The following is a 22,471-nucleotide window of genomic DNA, read 5'->3' as shown; positions in this document are numbered from 1 at the left end:
GTATAATTTAAACAGCATACTTGCAAAGTGACTCAAAGCAGCTTTATTTTGGCCTGTCTGTATCAGGCCTTTGATTGTCTTCCTGCATGGCAGAATGGAGTTATACTGGATGGCCCTTGAAGTCTCTTCCAGCTCTAGGATTTTATGATTTTATGGTACTTAATACATAACACTTAATAGCATCTCCAGGGGCCATCCCTAAGTCTCAGGTTTTGGCCTGGAAACGTCCTGGAGTGATCCTGAACTTACAGCCCAGTTGCTGAATGATGCTCTGCCAATATTGGGTTTCCTTGTACTCTGTGTCCTTCTTCTATCTCATCTCCTTAGCTTTTCGTAAGCGCAGCCCTTCGCAAAACAGAAAACCATGACCACTATGCAAGACAGTGCTGGGAACCTCCACTCCTTGGAAGAGTGACCTCCTGCAACCAAACTGAGAAACATCTGCCGATTCTGCTGTTCATCAAAATGGGCCAGGGAGGAAGTTAAGCAAAAACCCAGACAGTGTGTCTGGTTACTCCATAAACGGCACAGGAAGCTGACACTTGGCCATTGGAAAGACAAGACAGGCTGTTTCTGGTAGGAATAGGAAGTTATAGTAGATATGTGATAAGCAGAGATTACGGTTTCAATAGGCGTTATCAACAGACAGAGGCTGCATAATAATGCCCTGTTCAAATACAGGCATAATATCTGGGAGAATTCGACGACTCGGTCAAGCAATTTATGATATGTTGGCTGGGTTGCTGTTGGCATCTTATACACAATAGGCTCTCCAGGGACGCAATCGGACATTTTTGTTCAATACAGTATTCAATTCAGGCTTGGGAAGTGGTGTTGTGCTTGTGGTGGATGCATACTGTGTGCTGATATGCACTGTTCATGGATACACGTCCCCACTGGGTTGTGCCTTTGGTTGCATATTTGGTGTCTCGGTTCAGTTCTGCAGTGTTGCCATTCATCCCAAGGGTGGTCTAGTGCAATTCATGCGTAAATTTGCATACGGAGACATATACTTTACAACGCTGATGTAGCATCTCGGCTTTTGTTTTCCATATTGTGCACATTTGGTAAGGCCCTACCACTTGGCAGTGTGATGTCTTTGCCTCAGGAGGCAGATACATGAAAGCAAAAGCAAGTTGTTTGGTCTAGTCTGTTGCTTCCAGATGTGTTGAGGAAAGATTCAGGTGCCAATCCACTTGGTTTTTGTACATGGAACAAAAAGGGCTGCCATCTTGTTCTTTGCCTTAAGTGGGACATTTCTCTCTCTCTCTCTGATAGTAAACACTCCTCAGTTGGAAAATCAAGGGTATAATATCTATTCCTTTGAATGTAGCAAAAATTGCATCTCAGCGTGTTCCTCTTTTCCATGGAGAGAACATGGGTGTGTCTGTTACATCATGCTCAGTTGGCGAATGCCTGCCCCAAATGTGTCATCAAAAAGAGTTTTGCTCCTAAACAAATTGACTTGGGTTATTATTATCTCTTTCAAGATCAACAGGACTTTAAAATCACTGTGTTTGGAATTGGGGAATGAGAAAAGAACATTTGCTTCATCTCGGTGCCAGGTTAAACCACAGCTTTTTATTAAAACTTTTGCTGTCTGACCATTTGATCCTGTTCGTATATATTCATGGTTTTGTAACTGTTTTTAGCTTAGGTTGTTTAACATGTTTTCGATTATAAATGATGTTTTTTACCGCTTCATATTTTACATTGTTTTACATTCTTTAAATTGATTGTATTGTATGCCACGCTGTGATCCATGGCTACAGGGCAGAATAGAAACAAGAAAAGTGATTCCAGCAAAACATCAGGAAGAACTGGAAGAGCCGTTCAACCATAGAATAGATTGCCTTGGTGCGTGGTGGACTCTCCTTCTTTAGTGGTCTTTAAACAAGGTTTGGATGGGTATCTTTCAGGAGTGCTTTACTTGCTAATTCCTGCATGGCAGGGAGGTGGACTAGATTATCTTTGTGGTCCCTCCCAATGTTAAGATTCCATGAAACAGATAAAATGATAACAGCGTTTATACTTCTAGGAATTAGGATATGCATCTTTCTAGGAAAATCGAAAGGAGACATTGTCACCCAAGCCATGACAACTTGGGATCCAACTTCACTTCCTACTGCAAACTTCCCCACAGTAAACAGTTTGGAATCAGTGGCATCGCTTGGACTGGTATTACCCTGACAGACTTTCTATGATTGGGAGGAAGGTCTCATAATGGGGAACCCGCAGTCTCCGCCAACTGAAATAACAAAGATGGGATATCCTCCCAGAGCAAGAACAGTTTCTGAAATACAAAAAAATCTCCATCCTAAAGGAAGCCACAGCAACCAGTCCACCCTTCCAAAGGACAACGGCAGAAAGGAGCCAAACGGATCAGGAGGCGGAGGTCATGGGAGGGAGGAGTAGAGAGACAGGTCCATGGCTTTATGGGTTGTTACTCCCCCAAAAGGGAGCAACATGCCAAGAACCCCCTTTCTTTCTGAGAGAAGGGTCATGCTATTTGGATCTCAAAAACCTTTGGTGGCATGAGCTGGTGACTATAAAGGTTGCACTCTGTTACTTAAGTTCAAGGATGACTTTCAGCCTGAAATACTACCTTCCATTCAAGTAGAGGACTTCCCATGTTGTTAACATTGAACTCTGGGCTGTTATTTCTCCTTGCGCATGCCCAGTGTCACTCCCTCTGATGGTGTCACCCAGCGCAGGCGGCACCCCCCGCACCGCCTTAGTGATGGCATTCCTTGGAATAACCCTCACTTGGGTGCAGTTAGTATGCAGAGGGATCTTGTAGTGCCTTTGAGACTAAGTGAAAGAAAAAAGTTGGCAGTCAGCCCATCATGGCATATGCCAAAAGGGTCATGTGGACCTCATTTAAGACCCAGTGTCAGAGTGGAGTAATCTTTACTGGGTTCTTTTTCTCCAGCAGGTGCCTAGCTTTCATTGTCTCCCACCCCTTAATGGCCAAAATATAATCATCTGGGATCAGAGATGAATTTATTCCTGAAGTTAATTTGCCTCCTATATCGTTGATATTATTTTAGCGATCATGATGTAGTGGTTTGACTACCACTCTGGAGATCAGGGTTTGATTCCTGGCTCAGCCACATGAAACCCACCGGGTGACTTTGTCTAAGTCACACTCTCTCAGCCTTGGGGTGGCCCTGGCAAACCTCCTCTGAACAAATCATGCCAAGAAAATGCCATGATAAACCCCAGCCTTAGGTTTGCCATAAATTGGAAACAACTTGAAGGCACACACCACAACCACCACATTTTTCTGTCTCTCCTATGTCTGTGATCCTGACTTTGCATCCTGCCTTTCCTTACCATAGAGAGATGCTGGATGGGGGATTCTGGGAGTTATAGTCCCAAACAGCTACATATCCAAGATCAATAGAAGGGGAGAGGGGGAAGCTGCTTTTCCACAAGCGCAAGTTAAAAGAAAACTTTGAGATGTGTGTGGGGGAGTAGTAAGTCTTCCTGCATGTCTTCTTTCTTGGTACTTGAACATGGGAAAATCTCCCTGCTGGTGAGGCAGCGGTGCCTTCTATGAACATCATGAGATGCTGGAAATTCCCAAATCATGAGCAGCAACCCCATCCAGACAAACCAGGGCTCAATTCATGTGATCGAATGTATTTTCAGAAGCTAAGGAGGCTTAGTCCTGGTTAGGGCTTGGAGGAAAAACTACCAGGGAAGAGGGATCTCTTTAGGTAGAGTTAAGGAAGCATCTTCCTGGAAACCCTGGGTAGCTGTGGCTCCCAGTTAGACTTGACAACATTGAACTGGTACAGATACATATCAAAGGGTATATCCACATTGGAGAAATAATCTGACTTGACACCTCTTTAACTGGCCTGGCTCAATGCGATGGATTTCTGGGGATTGTAGTTTGTGGTGGTCCCACAAATGCCTTGTTGCTGAAATCCTGAAAGTAAAAAGATGCATGTTAATGCTTCTTTGGGACCACTTTCATGGCGGGTTTTGTGCAACATTGTGTGAAATCGCTTTGTGGAATTACGCAATTTCCCTGGGATATAAACTCCTGATCTCCTCCGTGTGACAAAACTCCTTAGATTATTTTTAACCTTTATATGGTTTAAGTTTTGCATGTTCTCTGGAGATTGCATTTCAATACAGCAAGGCCCTGCAAAATGTAGGACTTTGGAGAGAAATGGAGGGCAGGACCAAAACAAAAGCTCCAAACACTCCTAGAAATATCCATTGATGCTTCTTAGTCCTGCTCCAGGTGGAAGACATTTGGGATTGCCTCTTGGACAGAAGAAATGGAGGACACGCCTTGAAAAAAATAGGAAGGATACCGTGGCAAAGGAGGATGAGGCATCCCAAAATGTAGGACAGGCAGGAAAATGGTAATAGAAGCTGAAATAATAATAATAATAATAATAATAATAATAATAAAAAATTTATTTATACCCCTCTCCTCTGAAGGATTGAAGTGGCTTGCAATAAAATACATCAATACAATATCATACAAAACATTATAACCCCAAACCTCCCATCAATAATAAAAAATATAATTAAATGATCAATTCTTAAAACAGCCATTAATACATGAAATAATTAAATAATTAATAATTATGGAATTGATATCATATAAAACATTATATCCCTACCCCTCTCATCAATATTAATAAAATTCAATTAATAATAATAATAATAACACATTATTTATATCCTGCTCCTCCAAATGATCAAAGCGGCTTACAATAAAATACAATATCATATACAATATCATAGAATAACATGATAACCCTACCCCTCTCCTTAACCCTCCCATCAATAATAATAAAATGCAATTAAATTCTCAATTATTAAAACAATCATCAATACATTCAATCATTAACAATGATTGAATTGACCTTTCTGGGGGAAGCATCCCCAGAAATGTCAGTGTGTGCTTTTCAGTCTTGCTCAAAATGCAGGACGTTTTGGAATCCCAGAAGGTGGGGATGTAGGGCACGTCCGGGAAAAGGAGGACGCAGAGGAAGGCAGCGATGGAACGTTGCCCTGGGAATGGAACGCGGAGGACCCGGGAATGGAACGTTGACCCGGGCATCCTTTGCAGCCTATAGTCTTTGCAAAAAAGAGCCTCCGCTGATTTCTCGGAAGAGAATGCAATGAGAAGAAAGGGACCTACTCCAACTCTTTCTTTATTGGCCAGCCCCTTGCCTTCCTTGCTTTGTCATTGGCTGACAGGGACACGCGTGGGGGAGGCATCCTTCCCCCCACCCAGATTTCAAGTTCATATAGATAGTATATATTGGAGAGGCTGCGAAACTAGTCTCTTGCTCAGCTTGGCATCTAGTGTAGGCAAAAGACCTAACCCTGGCTGGGAGCTGTCTGGATGTGGAGGTCAGTGCTGTCAAGGGAGTGGGAGGGAAAGAGAGGGCTCTGGTTGGGTTTGGGGTTGCTTTGCCTGACTTTTTTCCATCTCTCTCTCTTGCAAACTGGTCCTTTCCAGCTTTTATTGCATGTACTGTTTGCATGGATGCATGGATGTCTGTGGTTCCTAATAGGCAAAGGAGTCAGGCAAGGCTGCCTCCTATCCCCTTCTGCACATGCTGGAAACATCACAAGTAAAAGCAGAATTTGAAAAATAGAAATAGACAGAAGCAACCTTAACCACCTGAGATGTGCGGCGACCCCATAATATTAATTTATGTGTTGAAAACATTGTAAGGAAAGCAGAACTGGAATCAGAAAAAGGAGGAGTGGAGATGGGAGGAAGCAACATTAACCACCGAAGATATGCGTCCGACACCATAATATCAGCAGAAGACATTCAGGTGTTGGAACAGTTAATGAAAGTGCAAAGGCAGGTCTGATGCTGAGCATAAAGAAAACCAAAATGATGACCGCAGAAGAAATGGACAAATTCCATCTAGGCAACAAAGAAGTTGAAATAAAGAATTCCCATCTCTAGGATCAAACACTGGCCAGAATGGAGACTGCAGTCAAGAGAGAAGAAGAAGGCAAGGAATGGGAAGGGCAGCTATGAAAGATACTGAAGAACAAAGACATACAACTGAGTACTAAAGTCAGAATCTTCCCAGCCATTGTATTCCCCATCATCCCCATGAACGGATAAAAATAAAACCAACTCCTTCGGAATGGCTGGAGAAGAGGATTTAGGATGATCCCATGGACAGCCAAGAAGACAATTGGACCAGGGCTCTCCTTGGAAGCAAAGATGGTCGAGACTATCAACTATACTTTGGCCACATCATGAGAAGGCAAGGATCACTAGGAAAATCAATAATGCTAGGAAAGGTAGAAGGTAGGAGAAAGAGAGGAAGACCACAGACCAGATGGCTAGACTATGGGCAAGGGCTTGCAAGGTCTGGGCAAGGCTTCAGTGGAGGAGAGGGATCCTTGGAGATGTCTCATCCACAGGATTGCCATGATTCGGAAGTGACTCGAGGGCAGCTAACAACAACAACCACAGTGTTGTGTGCCTTCAAGTCCTTTCTGACTTCAGGCGATCACAGGGCTTTCTTGACATTTGCCATCCTCTGAGGCTGAGAGAGTGTGGCTTGCCCAAGGTCAGCCAGTTGGTTTCCAGGGCTGAGCTGGGCTTTGAACCTTGGGACATTATCAGACCAGGGAAATTGGAAGTATAATCCAATGGCAATCTGAATGCAATCATGGGGTTTCACGTTATTGTATGAGAGGTGATCACACGCAATTTTAGGCAGTGGCAAGCTATTTGGGGCAATGGGAAGTCAGTTAGAACGCAATTCGAATTCATGTAAATTCATTGAACTATTGAATTCATGTGAATGCGGTCTGGCCCCGCTTTCTTTTCATTCGAAATTAAGAGAAATTCCTCCAGTGTGATAAACCCCAGAGTGGCTTCCTTTTATGATAGCTTTTATTAGATTTTTACCAACACTTAACAAACTTCATTGTTTCTTCCTTTGTGGGTTTCCTCTTCTTCTTTTTTTGTGCATCTTTCCTCCCCTTGTCAGTTTGTGAGGCTAGAGTTCAAGTCTTTTGCTCTGGAGCATGCATAGGCTGCAATCCTGTACACTTCTGAGTAAGCATGCATGGACTTGCACTATAAATCAATGTGCTTTTCCCCTGAGTTGTTTTGATGTTTTGACTGGGGGACTGTCAAGGGAAGTGTGCCACGTTTCACAAATGCACACCTCCAACCTCCTTTGTTGTTGGCGGGTGCCTTCAAGTAGTTTTGGACTTATGGCAACCCCAAGGGAGGGTTATCACAGGGTTTTCATGGCAAGTTTCTTCAGGTGTGTGTGTTATTGCCTTCCTCTGAGGCTGAGAGAGTGTGACTTGCCCAAAGTCACTTAGTGGGTTTCCATGGCTGAGCTGGTATTTGAACCCTGGTCTCCAGAGGTGTAGATTAACACTCAAATTTGGAGTTTTGGTCTCTTCCAAGCTATGGTTGGGAGGAACTCATGTGTTCATACGTAACAAAAGTCCTCCAAATTCTTCCACGCAGGATGTGCGACCGAAATGGTGGAAGGCGGCTGAGACAGTGGCTGATAGAACAAATCGACAGCGGCATGTATTCTGGTCTGATCTGGGAGAACGATGAGAAAACGATGTTCCGGATCCCATGGAAACATGCGGGGAAGCAGGATTACAACCAGGAGGTGGACGCATCCATATTCAAGGTACTTTCCATTGCAAACATCCAATTAGTGATGCTTTTCTTCTTGAGTTATGTTCTCCCCCCCCCCCACCCCCATATTAATTGTTGGTTGGTTTGTATAAATCCCAGAAGACTCTCTGGATGCATCTACATTGAAGAGAGAATGCAGTTTGACAGCACTTTAACTGCCTTGGCTCTATCCTACCGAATCCTGGGATGTGTAGTTTGGTCAGTCACTGGCACGCTTTGGCAGAGAAGGTGAAAGACGTTGTAAAACTACACATCCCCAGATTCCGTCGGATGGAGTTGCAACACTTAAAGTGGTGCCAAACTGCATTATTTCTACATTGTAAATGCATCCTGTGTCCCTAGGCGCCAAAAGTATTTGGAAGCGAGCTTTTCAGTCAAATCCTCAGGTCTGTAGATTTTCTTTTTTGAAATTATGCAGTGGAAAGGGCTTCTTAGTGCAGAACATTTTGGGCCAGCCCTGTTTCTCTCATGTAGTTGCATAATATGGGTCTTAATTGGTTATATGAAATTCAGCATGGTTTCACGGAGCTGGACTAGTTTTATCCTCTCGTGCATAAAGGGTCTGGGGTTTCCCTAAGGAATTCCTTTTTGTGTGTTGTTCTTTAGTGGTACAGAGTAGGCCTAAATATCCTAGGCAGCCGATCCTGTCTGATCTCGGAAGCTAAGCAGGGTCAGCCCTGGTTAGTACTTGGACCGGAGACTGCCAATAAATCCTAGGTGCTGTAGGCTATATTTTAGAGGACAGGACTGAGTAGCCTTTGCCTAAGAAAAGCATCTGAAATTCATAGGATCGCCATAAGCAGACACACATAAAGACAGTGGTGCTATAACGCTGGATCTGATAGCTGAGCAGATAGCACTGCAGTGACACCTAGTGACAAGAAAAAGGGAATACAGCCCAGGTTTATTCTACAAATGAAAGGAGGAAAACCAGCCAGTTCTTCCAGCTAAGTTGTCCATTTGATGGTGACTAAGGAGATTAAATTTAGGTTTTGGGGCTGACTTAGTAGAAGGGGAAGGCAGCTAAGCTGGGGCAAAAACAACATTGTTGACCTCTGCAATGTGTGCCATGATATAATGTGATGCCACTTACAGTTGTTGTTTGGGCTAATCTTTTACCTTTTTGGCGATACTTAGTGGGACTGTTGAGATGTATGTGTGTGTGAGAGAGAAATTGAAGTTGTAATGTGCTTTTGGTGATTTGGGGTCAAAAAAATTCCTCTCCAAGGTTTTCGAAGGGCAGTTTGGGGGCTTTGAGGTTGCCATGGAAGGTTTGGGAGGCTACACAAATGGAGCTGGGGCCACATTCAGCCCACAATAATACTTTCTCCACCCCTGACTTGGGCTGTATCTGTACTGCAGAAATAATGCAGTTTTGTATGACTTTAATAGTCAGGACTCCATGCTATGGAATCCTGGGATTTGTAGTTCTGTAGCATTGAGCCGTGGCAGTTAAAGTTGTGTCAAACTGCATTATTTCCACAATGCAGATGCAGCCCTAGAAGGACAATGAGCAGAAGCATGGATAGCCTTCAAAATGGGGTTTCAAAAGCTTGGGTGCCCATCCAAGCACCTGGTCTGTTGGAAAGGACCTGTTGACAGCCTTTCCTTGGTGGAAGATTTTTTGGACTCCTCCTGAGCCAGGGACCTCAGAAATCAGGAAACCCAACTGAGAAGTCCTACTGTTTATCCTTTAGGCTTGGGCAATATTCAAAGGGAAGTTCAAGGAAGGCGACAAAGCTGAGCCAGCCACTTGGAAGACGAGGTTACGCTGCGCATTGAATAAGAGCCCGGACTTTGAAGAAGTGACTGACCGGTCCCAACTGGACATCTCAGAGCCCTACAAAGTCTACCGCATTGTTCCCGAGGAAGAACAGAAATGTAAGTCTAATGGAACCACAAACCACACAATCAGCAGAATCTCATAGAATAGATCCACAGGATCAGCAGATTTCTCACAGTTTTGCTCTTGTGGGATTCTGTCACTGTCGACTAAAGGCATATTTGTTTTAAGAGAACATTTGTTTCAAGGTGGATGTTATTGGACTGCAACACACATCAGCCCTAGCCAGCACAGTTGATGGTGAAGGACGATGGGAGGTCTAGTCTTAACAACATTTGGAGGAAGGCAAGTTCTCTACTCCTGCTGTAGATCAAGACAGACATACCCTCACCATTCCACATCTAGATGAACACTAAACTGACATTTCTGTTGTGAGCACAGTTTAATTAGGAAGACGTCTCTGTATCTCTTTTCATCCCCCAAATTCCAAAGGGGTTATACAATACTGCAGCACCAAAGCTCAGAAAATGCATTGAGATCCAGCAGTAAAATAACAGAACAGAGCTAAAGTAATATAGCAGCCAAACCTTTCATTAACATTACCAAAACTGCTAGGGGTAATCTGAAGTTTACTTTAGTACAAGCACTAGAATATGACCCCCCCCCCCAGTCCACCTGAGGATGAAGGTTAGAAGATATGGAGCAAGCTGTGTGATACGTAGAAGCTGTGTGAAGATGCCAGCCACAGATGGTGGTGAAACGTCAGGAACAAACTCTTCTAGAACATGGCCACAACTCCACATAGACTGAAAAACCTACAAAAAAACTATGGATGCGGGCCATGAAAGCCTTTGATTTCAAATCAAGGGATTCTTCATCCTTCTAACTCTTAAAGCTGGAGACTACTGCCTGCCATTGAGACCTATATAGTCTCCTGCTTTGGGAGTTAGGAGGATGAAAGATCCCTGGAATCCTCCTGCAGCCCACTTTCTGGCTAGGCTTTCTCTCCCACTGAGCTCCTTGTGTCTTAAAGGGACTCAAACGTTACACCAAAAAGCAGATGTTTAGGGAGGGACAGTGGCGTCACTAGGGTGCTAGTTGTGGTGTCACCCCCAATTACGGTGCCACTTGGTGCCTCTGCATGTCATGTTCCCCCCACACCCGTAGTGATGCATTTGCTCGCCTCTCTCCAATTGTAAGGCCAGTGTAGCAGTGATGGGAATTGCAACCTCTCCCTCCTTCTGCCATTTGCCCTTTTTTGTACTACAACAGAGCATTTTGTGGTTACAGCAACAGAACACAGAACGGCTGTCTCTGAAATGACCGGTATTATGTACGAGCCACAGGTTTTATTTTTATCTGTGGTTTCTTTGGTGTGGTGTCTTTGCAAACATGCACAACTGAGTTGTCAAGAATTTCCCTCCCGCGGAGAGCACCTGAGTCTGGCTGCTTCGACGCTTGTGCAGGAGCCTTGTAGCATTTCTGGAAATCCCTCTGGTTTGCAGAACAACCTGTATTCTAGTATTTCATCAAGCAGTATTTGAATTATTATGAGTGGGGTGGGGAAAGTAGAAGGGCCTTAATGCAAGCCTCACCCCCCTTCATTGCAAGCCCAGTTTAAAAGAAATTATCCTCTACTTTAAAAACAATAGAGAAATAATCCATTAGAGAAGTTAAGGAATTTAAGTTTCTAAGGCATAACCAGTTAAGCAATGCCTTGTGTCTCCCTGCATTCCCTTTCAAGAATGTGCATTTATTTTATTTTATTGCTATTTAAATATAAAAATATTGCTGCACTTTCTTTTGTTTGGATATGCTGCTCAGAACTCAGTTCTGAACCCAAACAACACTTCTGCACCTTGCTTGACATAAACCAAACACCAGGGTTAGGGAAAGTTACTTTTTTGGACCCAGACTCCTAGAATCCTGCAACCAGCTTGGTCACTGGGAGCTATAATCCAAATTGTAACTTTCTCAAGTGCTGCCAACTACATGGAGGGAAGGTTTATAGTCTGACTTCTCTTAATAATTTACCCATAAGGGTGCTCATTTACTCATCCTTTTTGTTTCTAATGCTCTCCTTTCCTACGCTGTAGAAATAATGCCGTTTGACACCACTTTAAGTGCTGTAGTGCCATCCTGTGGAGTCCTGGGATTTGTGGTTTTGCAAAGTCTTTAGCTTTCTCTGCCAAAAATTGCTCATGCTTCACCAAATGATGAATCCCAGGATTCTGCAGGATGGATCCATGGCAGTTAAAGTGGTATCAAGCTGCATTATTTCTGCAGTGTAGATGCACCTGTTGACTGTCCCTTACACAAAGGGTCAAGCCATAAACCAGAGTGCCTAAATTCTCTGATACTGTTTGCACTTCAATGTTCAGCTTGTCTTTCTTTCCAGGCAAAATGGGGATGGGAAACGGATGCAGCTTGGGCGAAATCACGGACATAGAGTGCAGCGCTTCTGCAATGGATGACTTGATCAAAGAGGTAATTAACTACTCCTGATAGAATTACTACTACTCCTTGCTTCTTTCTAGTAGCAATCTAACCCTTTCTCTGATGATTAGTAAAGTAGTTTGGAGGGGGAGTTACCATTGTGGCAACTGTGTCAAAATTGTGGCTGTGTAGTGTTTGTGATTAGGAAACAACTGCAGATGAGTAAATGAGTAAATGAATAAATCTGTATTCATGATCACTACTTAGTCACCATTTTGCCACCATTGTAACTCCCTCCTCCACTTACTTTACCAGGCACCAGCTGCATGGGAAGAAGGAAATCCACTCCGCTGCTGTTTGGAGCATGGGTGAAAACGATATTTCCTTCAGATTTGCAGGGTCAGGGCAAGAGACATTACTTAGGCTGCATCTGCACTGCAGAAATAATGCAGTTTGCCCCTGCTTTAACTGCCATGGCTCAATGCTATGAAAACCTGGAATTGGTAGTTTTGTGAGCTATTTTGCCTTCTCTATGAGAGAGCTCTGGTGCCATAACAAGCTACAAATCCCAGGATTCCATAGGATGGAGCCATGACAGCTCAAGCAGTATCGAACTGCATTATTCCTGCAGTGCAGATGCAGCCCTATTTAAATATATTTCAGTAAGTAGCAGATATGCAGGATTCTTGTGTGTGTGTGTGTAGGGGAGGATATAATATCTTTATCATGGTGGCCTGTATATTTTATCATTTTCTACTTTTGTTGATATCGGGTAATGAAAAGAATCTTAAAAATCCACTGGGTTCACAGAATGTGTGTATATTTGTGTGTTTGGTCTTTGGGAAGAGAGGTCAGGATGCAGGATAGTGTGGACAGTGCTTGAAAAGGTTACTCTGAATGCCATGACTGAGAAATACTGGAACTTTGGGGGGGGGGGGGAGAGAAACGTTTCCAATGTGTTTAGATAGATGATTTCCCTCTGATCCATTCAGATCAACTCTGTGCATGTTCAGCAGTTGTTGTATGCCTTCGTTTCCAACTTAAAGTGACCCTAAAGTGAACTTATCATGGGTTTTCTTTGGAGCTGAGAGTGTGTGACTCATCCAAGGTTGCCTGGCATGAGGTTGCCTTATCAGTTCTTAAATGTAGACAGTCACACAGTTGTAGAAAATGAAACAAGGAAAGATTTATTAGAGCTAGTGTGGTGTAATGGTTGCAGTTTTGGACTGCAAATCTGGAGGCCAGAATCTGAATCCTGCTTGGTCATGGAAAACCACAGGATAACCTTCGGCAAATCACACTCTCTCAGCCTCAGAGGGTGGCAAAGGCAAAGCCCCTCTGAAGAAATCTTGCCAAGAAAGCCCTGTACTGTATTAGGTTTGCCGTAAGGTTGCCATAAGTCAGAAATGACTTGAAAGCACCCAACAACTATGCTGTGTATCATCCTCCATCCATCCATTAATCATACTCCATTATTTATAAGAGGAACTGGGTGACCCAATGTGTTCTTGTCTGGGATGGAAATGTTGTGGTCACCTCCAAGATGGTGTTGGACTTTAGCTCCCACCAACCCTAACCAGTATAACCAATGCTGGGGCATGCTGAGAATCCAAAAACATCTGGAGGGCTACATGATTTTGATCCCTTTTCTGGATAATTTGTTGGAAAAATAATTTGAACACTGTTATATTCTGGATACGACAATGTTCCAGATTTGTAGGTTATTACCAGTTGTCATCTTGGCACTGATCTTTGTCCTTTCCCCATAAACTCCTCAGCCCCCATCAAGCGTGGAGGAATATCTTGGCACGATAAAACGAAGCCCTTCGCCGCCACAAGAGAAATGCAGAAATCAGCCAATACCGGACTGGTGGACACATCAGTCAACGCCTGGTAAGACATTGTGATATCATTCAGAAGGACTAGGTCTGAAGGGCAGATTGGAGAACTATGAGTCCCAAGGTCCCATACCTTCTGACTTTTCACAGATGAAAAGGGGGATACATGTGGCCAAGCGACATCAGAGTGTGGTCAAGATGGCAAAAGCGGTTAGTGAGGAAGAGCAGACAAACCAGGAGATGTTGCAGCAGTTTGCTTTTGCCTGAACTTACTGGGAAGACCCAGATTGCATCCGGTCTGCTTCTCTCCCTTCTGTTGTGTTAAATGAGTGCAAATTTCTTTTGCAATTTGAATGCAATTTGCAACAACTAGAGAAAAAGGGAGAAAGTGGGAGTGGAACAGAGAAACTGGGGTAATAGATCCCAGGTTTAAATAGGATGGAGTCATGACAATTAAAGTGATATCAAACTGCATTGATTCTCCAGTGTAGATGCAGCTGATATCACAGTTTGCAGAGATGTTGCTCCGCTTCCTCCCCAAATAAGAATTCTGCCTCTCTAATGAAATCTTCCTTCAGTCCCCAGTTTTTGAACGTTGTAGAGAACGAGACACGCAAAGTTGTTGCCATCTAGCACTCTTCCGTTTGCTGCATTAGCATTCCTTGGGTTGCTTTGACTACTCCTTTGGTTTGGATGCCTAAATCTTTACCTCTAATGACACAACTGAAATTTTAAGTACTACAATGCTAGAAATCTGGGGGCCTTGAGGAAAATTTCACGGGGAGAAGCCAGGTTTCTTATTTTAGTGGGGAACAATACACTGGTTTTTACATCCTTCCCCTTGCTATACCCCTGTTTGCTATTTTATTTAATCCTGGGAGGAAGCACTAATTTTATTATAAAGCCAAATGTGCCATTTAAAGGCAAGTAGACAGGAGCTAATCTAAGCTTTCAGATCTATCTATGTCATGTCTCTTCTTCCTTTTAAAATTTACAGCTTTATCCCTCATGGGTGGATTTGTGGGCTATGAACCGATTCATGCAGGTATGGTAAGCCATAAACTTCCTCTTGTTGTTAGCATCTGGCGCAGTTAGCCTTTGTCTTACTTCATTTCCTTGTCAGCCAGAGGTGACTTTTTATTTTTGCATGTCAAAGATAACCAGAAAATTGTGGCTGTCTCTGGATAAAATAGTTTCTGGGGTATCAGATGCGTCTGATGGAGCAGACCGAATCTTCTGAAGTTTATGCCACAAGCTCCTTTTGTCTCAGTCTCGAAGGTGTTACAGGATCCCCTTGTATAGTAAAAAAGAGTAACCTTTTCTAGCTCTGTCTTTATACATTCATACAAAGGTGCTTAGGCAGGCTGTCTTCGATTTCTTGTTTATGAGTGCCTTGTTTTCTATTTCTCTTATCCTCTCTTTGGAGATGATTGTGAGTTGCATCTTTCAATGGGAAGGTGGATCCGCTCTGGATTTTTGCCTAAAATTTCAAGAAGCTATCCAGGGTACTAGATATATATAGAAATATATCTAGTACCTTGAGGTTCAGTGGGATTCTGACTCCCATTGATACAGAAGCAACCAGCCACCATTGATGGTTACATGAGTCAACCTCCTTTTGGGCTATATGGATTATATATGTCTCCCATGGATCAGCTACATTTTTAAATTGTGTTTGTGTGCATATTGTCTATGGAGTTTATCGCACAAAGGAGATCAGGAATTTATCCTGTGAATATCCTGGGAAAATTGCGTAATTACACGAAACCATTTCACATGACGTTGCACAAAACCCGCCATTAAAGTGGTCACCAAGAAGAATTAACACGTATCTTTTTACTTTCAGGATTTCAGCACTAATGCATTTCCAATAGCGCATTTGCACAATTGAGCATGATAAACATTTGCACAATTATTTGCCATTTTTGCTTTATTTGTTGGGTGCTTTAAAGGTGCTTTAATCTCTCTTTAATGCTGAAATTAGTCTCAGTGTGATAAACTCCTATATATACACATCCACATGTATCACTGAGACTGGAATCCTCTTTATGTCTTACCCGTGCATGAGTTCCCCAATGGAGGTGTTTGGACTCTTTTGTCCAATGTGGAAAATGCTCATTCAGTTCATGCTTGAAGGAGTGGTGTTTAGTGCACAGTACATAGATGTACATTTTGTTTTGCACATGGGTATAGGTTCTGCACTGCATGTTGTGCAGGGATGCTCATGCCCATTTGTCTGTGCATTCGATTATACATATGGTGCCTTGATTCAGTTGTGCACCATGCCACAAGAGTTTCATGGCACATTTGATATGCATCTCTGCATCTGGAGATTTATACAGTGCAACTTTGATGCAAGATCTTGCCCCTTTTCCTCTATGTGTGACACCTGTGACTTTGTAGGCTATTGCCAGATGGTGATCAACTTCTACTATGGAGGAAAACTGGTGGGAAGCACCACCACCACTCGCCCCGAAGGCTGCCGGATCTCCCTGGGTGAGTCTCCTTACCCCCTGGAAAGCTTTGAACACGTGCGGTTCCCTTCGGCAGACGTGATCCCCAACGATCGCCAGAGGCAGATCACCAAGAAGCTGTTTGGGCACCTGGAAAGAGGTGTCCTGCTGCATTGCAACAAACAAGGCATCTTCATCAAGCGACTGAGCCAGGGCCGAGTCTTTTGGAGCGGCAACAACATGCCCTACAAGGACAAGCCCAACAAGCTGGACCGAGACGAGGTGGTCAAGATCTTCGATACAAACTACTTCCTCCGAGGTTTGTGAAATATACATTTTTTAAATTATTGGCACGTTTCCTTCATCAAAGGTGTTTGAAAGGGCATAGCCCTCTGACATTTCACAAATGAAAAACAGGATCTGTGTGGTCAAGATGACAAAGGTTAGTAGGAGAGGAAGAGGAAGAACTAGGAGAGGCTGCTTTTGCCTGAGTCTACTGGGAAGGGCGAAATGGAGTCTCAGGTTTCTGATGACTTCGCCAATAATAATAATAATGATCGAGGCGGCTTGCAATAATAAAATCCATACAATATAATAAAATAAATCTCACTATCCCCTCCCTCCTTAAAACAAAGCAACACAATAATTTGTATGTTTGTCTTCCACAATGGCAACGTTGCTGAATGTGCGTGGTCTTGATCTTGAGTGTCTAATTTGTAAGTGATGATGCTGAATCATAAGTTGCTTTCCTAAGGTCCATGTTATGAACTCAGTGATGCATAAAAAGAACATTTCTGGCAGGAGTCAGAGGGAGCTAAGTAAATTAAAATTTAAACAAAATTAATGAGGGGCCTTGATGAATCAAAACTTAGAAAAGTTCATTTTTGGACTACAATTCCCTAACTAGTGGCCAATGCCAGTTTGGGTATTCTGCAGGGATGTAGCCATGAGAAGTAGGAGCAAAAGGAGAGCATCCCCCCAATAGAAATCCTGGACCCCCAAATAAAATTTCCCTTCAAATGGCTAGCGTTAAAGTAACTTAAATGTTCAGTTGAGCGTTTAGAAATCGCGTTTAGGCATTCAAAGAAAACAAAGGGGGAGGCAAAGTTTGTCGAAGGAATGGAAACAAAGCAAATAGAAGCGTTCTAGACCCGGACTGTTTTAGTGTCTTCCTCTTTGCAATCTTAGAAATTTAGGAACTGAAGGAAAATTTCATTTAAAAGGCAGATTTTTTTTATTTGGGCCTTCATTTTGCCCTCCTTGCAATGACACTCCTGGGATTCTGGGTGTTATAATAATAAATAATAATAATTTGTTTTATTTATATACTGCTATTCCAAAGATCATAGCGGTGAACAGCAAGTAAGCTGATTAGCAAGTAAGCTCATTATAATCCCCAAGAGTAACTTTCTCAAGGTTTTGGAATTGCTCTGTGTTCTCAGCCAGCATCCCCTTGTTTAGCATTCCATGAACCTTTATTTCCATTGCATTGTAGCCCCCAGCGGCTCTTGTGCTTCCAGATATTCTGTGCCCGCGTGCTTTTGCTGAAATGAATTGACATGCCTGCCATTGTCTGCTTGCAGAGCTTCATCAGTATTATAACAACCAAGGCCGATTCCCAAACAGCAAAGTTATTCTGTGTTTTGGGGAGGAATTTCCGGATGCCACTCCCTTGCGCTTCAAGCTGATTCTCGTCGAGGTACGTAATGCATTTGGTACTGGTAGAGATGTCACTGGGGATGCTGGGGGTTCAGGCTATACTGGGTGACACTTCAGGGGCAGGTGATATTTCAGCTGGTGGGAACCTATGCCAGACCTGGAAAAAGCTGTTGAAGAGAGAAGGATCAACCATAGAATCAGAGTGGGAAAAGACCTCAAGGGCCAACCAGTACAACTCCCTGCCATGCAGGAAAACACAACCAAAGCCCCATACAGATCCACCTAGCAGTTGCACTGTCTTCTTGCCCCATAGTTCACCAGCTTGCTTGCAAAGAATATCATGGGAGACCTTGTCAAATGCATTGCTGAAATTAAGATATACTACATTCAAAGCGTTCTCTTGATCTATCAACCTTGGAACTGTATCCCAAAAAGAGATAAGTTTGGTTTGGCACAACTTGTTTTGGAGAAACCCATGCTGGGTCCTGGTAAGCACAATAAAATCCATACAATATACAAAATAAACCCCACTATCCCCTTGTTCCTTAAATAAGCAACATAATAGTTCCAACATAACAATAGTAAAATACAATTTAAACCAATAATAATAATAATGTTGTTTTAACAAAATTAAAAGATTTAAATGATCTCGTCCGGCGGGAATATCCACCTGATTCTGTATAAGACTATGCTCAATGCTCCACCCTTGATGATGATTGTAGGATTACTTGATGATTAGATATTTTAAGGAACTAATAGGAATGTTGTAATTCAGTATTAGTGTTTTATAGTTGTATCTGTACTGTTTTGTATTTTTAATGATGTAACCCCGCTTCGATCGTTGGGAGAAGCGGGAAATATAAATAAAAATTATTATTATTATTATTATTATTATTATTATTATACATAAAATACAATGTCCCAGAAACCCACCCACCCACAATAGCCAATAAATCATAATTATAAACAATAATAATAAAACAATACCGTTAAAATGATTAAAATGGACAAGACAGGGTAGTCAATGGGGGCGACTGAGATGCTAACCTGGGAAGAGATCCGTCTTGACCGCTTTTTAAAGCATGAAAATGGTCCCCCACTTGGCTTGCATGGCTGAGCCAGGATTCAAACACTGGTCTCCAGAGTCATAGGAGTTTATCACACGGGAGGAATATCTCTTAATTTCGAATGAAAAGAAAGTGGGGCCAGAACGCATTCATGTGAATTCGCTAGTTCAGTGAAGTTATGTGAATTCGAATTGTGTTTGAGCTGACTTCCCATTGCCTGAAAATAGCTTGCCATTGCCCAGAATTGCGTGTGGTAGTCTATCACGCAATAACGTGAAACCTCATGATTGCGTTCGGATTGCCATTGGATTATACTTCCAATTTTCCTTGTCTGGTGACGTCCATAGTCTAGTGCTCAAACCACTGCACCACACTGGCTCTCTGGGCTGCAAAGGTTTTGCTCAGCCAAAACAAAGGTATCTTGTCTCCTCTTCTGACTCCAGATCGAGCAACTGAGCATTCGGCAACTGGTGGAAGAAGCCGGGAAGAATGACAGCAGCGCCGTGGGCCATCCGATGGCCGAGGATGTCCATTTTGACCCCATGTACAGGAACTTCCAGGATTCATGTGTGCCTCACCAAAGAGCCATTTTCAGAGAACACCAACAGATCACTGTCTGAGACTTCCTTGTTAAAACCCTTAGAAGAAGAAGAAGATTCTCTTTAGCTCTGTTTCTGTACTTCTTGCAGATATTTTTTTAGATTTCCCAGGAAATTTGGGCAAAGTTGCAAGAGGTGTTTTTTTTATATCCATAAGGTGGAAGTGGTGGTTTTTATTATTTTTTTCAAAAGCAAATTTGGGGTAGTTTTCCCTTTAGGAATTTAACATTAAAAAAAAACAGTCCGTGGGTCAGAGAGGAACAATCTCAGGGGGAAAAATAGTGCAAAACTACAATGATTAAGGCAGAGGTGGTCCGCCTGTCGCCTTCCAGATGCATTGAACTGCAACTCCCAGCGTTCAGCATCATTGGCTCGTCTGGCTAAGGATGTTGGGAGCTGCAGTCCGACAGCATCTACAGGGTCTTCCTTTGAAATCCCCAAAGCCTGTGTTTTCGATTTATAAGCCTAGACATTCAGTGTGTGTACAGGTTAGGATTGTGTACCGATCCTCATGCGCTAGCCTGCTTTTGTTTGTTGTTTGCATGCATTCATTACCGTTTATCCAGATTCATTTTTAGCCATAAAGGGGAAGGATGACTTTGATCCACAGCAAATGTCAGCTGCGTCGCTCTAACAGGGTTCTCTCTCGAAGGCAGAAGTGAACGGTGAAATTTTAGGCTAAAAATATTTATTTTAACCGCTTGTTTTAAATATTTTTTGTGATTGTTTTGCCAAATGCATCTACAAATAAATACCTGCCTTTTGTAAACCATTGTCTCTGCTTTCTCATAGGGGAGAATAAATCTGGTCTCTCCCTTGAATTAAGGATGTTTCTGTTTATCTTAAAGCACCTTTGAGACTTAACTGTGCAAAAGAAGTCGTAGCATAAGCTTTCATGGACTTGGTTATACCCTGCTCTTCAGCCACAAAGGCTCTCAGAATTAAGTCTCTGAAAGCTTATGCTGCAACGTCTTTTGCACAGTTAGTCTCAGAGGTGTACAAGATCCCTTTGCATGTTCCAGGCTAATATGGCAATGGAGTTTATCACACTGGGGCTGATTTCTACACTAAACAGAGATTAAAGCACATTTAAAGCATCCTGCAAATGGAACGGAAATGGCACGAATGATTATCACACGCGATAGCGCAAATAAAGTGATTTCAGAACTGCATTGTTGCTGAAATCCCCAAAAGTAACTCTTAATGCTTCTTTGTGACCACTTTAATGGCGGGTTTTGTGCGACGTCATGTGAAATCGTTACATGCAATTGTGTGATTTTTCCGGGATGAGCTGATTTTCTTCATGTGATAAACTTGTTAGTCTCTGAGTTCCATTTATCTTATTGAAGATAGTTGGGCTTTTGGGTGAGTGGGGGGTTCACTTTAAGGCACAAAATGAGTATACATGCACAGCTGGGCTGGGACTGGTCAGGAAGCTGTTGTTGGGTGCCTTCAAGTCATTTCCAGCTTATGGTTAACTTAAGGTAAACCTATTGTGAGGTTGTCTTGGCAAGATTCGTTCAGAAGGAGGGTTTGCCTTTGGAGTTTATCACATGGGAGGAATTTCTCTTAATTCTGAATGAAAAGAAAGTGGGGCCAGAACGTATTCATGTGAATTCGCTGGTTCAGCAAATTTACGTGAATTCGAATTGCGTTTGAACTGACTTCCCATTGCCCGAAAATAGCTTGCCATTGCCCAAAATTGCATGTGATCACCTCTCATGCAATAACGTGAAACCCCATGAATGCGTTTGGACTGACTTCCCATTGCCCAAAAAATAGCTTGCCATTGCCCAAAATTGCGTGTGGTAGTCTATCACGCAATAACATTAAAGCCCATGATTGCGTTCAGATTGCCATTGGATTATACTTCCAATTTCCCTGGTCTGATAACATCCTTTGCCTTCAGTTGAGGATGAGAGAGTTATAGTCAAAGGGCTTTAGCAATATTATATTAGTAGTTAAACATTAGGATCATTTTCTTCTGTTGCTAGCGTTTCTCTTTCTCTGACTTGATCTGTTGAATTTGGGTCCTGAAAATAATCGCTATGTTCCTTTGGGGCAGCTGTCTTAGCTAATCCAACACAAACAGAGAGCCATGGAGAGGTCCATTTCATTTTGAAAAATGCTGGGTTAATTTAAACTCAAATGGAGGGTTGGAATGATAAGTCCTTGAATATACTGCAAGTTTTTGGGACTGGAGAGGTTTGCCTTTGCCTTCCACTGAGGCTGAGAGAGTGTGACTTGCCCACAATCTCTTATTGGGTTTCCATGGTCAAGCAGGGATTCAAACCCTGGTCTCTCCAGAGTCCAACACTCAAAGCACTACACAATACTGGCTCCTTGGGGACTTGAGACCTGGCCACCATCTCATCCAGGCAAGGCTAAAACCAAGAGGTACAAAATAAGGGCATATATGGTTAAAAGGAATGAACTCATCCTTGCAAATTGCTCAGGGCTAGTGAGCAGCCAAAGCTGCATCTGTTTCCTTTCTGGCGTCTCCTTTCTCAGATGTGTGAAAATCTGCGCCCGAAAATTAACAGCCGCTTTTCTGCCCAGACCCAACCCTGGGTCCTTCTGCTTCCAGGCAAAAGGGTTGCATTGCTCAATAGGCAATTTCGGTCAGTTTCCAAAAAGAGCCTCTATGGTCCTTTCTTCTTGTCTGCCTGCTGTCGAAATCCAGGGCACTCTGTGGAGGCAGAGAGATTGTGCTGCAAATGGAAATACAGTCATCCCTCCATATTCACTAGGGTTAGGGGCACAAGACCACTGTGAATATGGAAAAACCGCAAATAACAAAAACACCATGTTTTTACCTGAGAGGATACCTCTCTAGGACTCTCTAGGTTCTCCAGTGCAACTCTGTGGTCAATGTCCAACCTACATTGACTATAGAACAGTGCTGGAGGAGCTACAAAGGTATAGTAGAGGTCCTTCAGTGCAACTTTTAGTTAAAGT

The 22,471-nt window shown here is 42.9% G+C and overlaps 1 protein-coding gene across 2 annotated transcripts; it reads left to right on the top strand.

The window, feature by feature from the left end:
• The first annotated feature begins 5,166 nt into the window (after positions 1 to 5,166).
• On the top strand, positions 5,167 to 20,282 carry IRF8 (interferon regulatory factor 8). Of its 2 annotated transcripts, XM_042438748.1 has the most exons (10): positions 5,167 to 5,385; positions 7,496 to 7,670; positions 9,376 to 9,559; positions 11,860 to 11,948; positions 13,676 to 13,790; positions 14,733 to 14,780; positions 16,139 to 16,507; positions 17,772 to 17,887; positions 18,161 to 18,335; positions 19,358 to 19,543. In XM_042438748.1, exons 1-10 carry the CDS (start codon positions 5,378 to 5,380, stop codon positions 19,405 to 19,407), a joined length of 1,329 nt encoding a protein of 442 aa, XP_042294682.1. In that variant the 5' UTR covers positions 5,167 to 5,377; the 3' UTR covers positions 19,408 to 19,543. The 2 variants fall into 2 exon arrangements, with proteins under 2 accessions (XP_042294682.1, XP_042294683.1); XM_042438749.1 differs by lacking the exon at positions 18,161 to 18,335 and having other exon boundaries at positions 5,233 to 5,385; positions 19,358 to 20,282.
• Positions 20,283 to 22,471: the final 2,189 nt, after the last annotated feature.

This window comes from Sceloporus undulatus, chromosome 8 (assembly GCF_019175285.1).
Source record: "Sceloporus undulatus isolate JIND9_A2432 ecotype Alabama chromosome 8, SceUnd_v1.1, whole genome shotgun sequence".
Classification (NCBI taxonomy): domain Eukaryota; kingdom Metazoa; phylum Chordata; class Lepidosauria; order Squamata; family Phrynosomatidae; genus Sceloporus; species Sceloporus undulatus.
The sequence above is the reverse complement of the archived record's forward strand: the minus strand, read 5'-3'. Positions and strand labels throughout refer to the sequence as shown.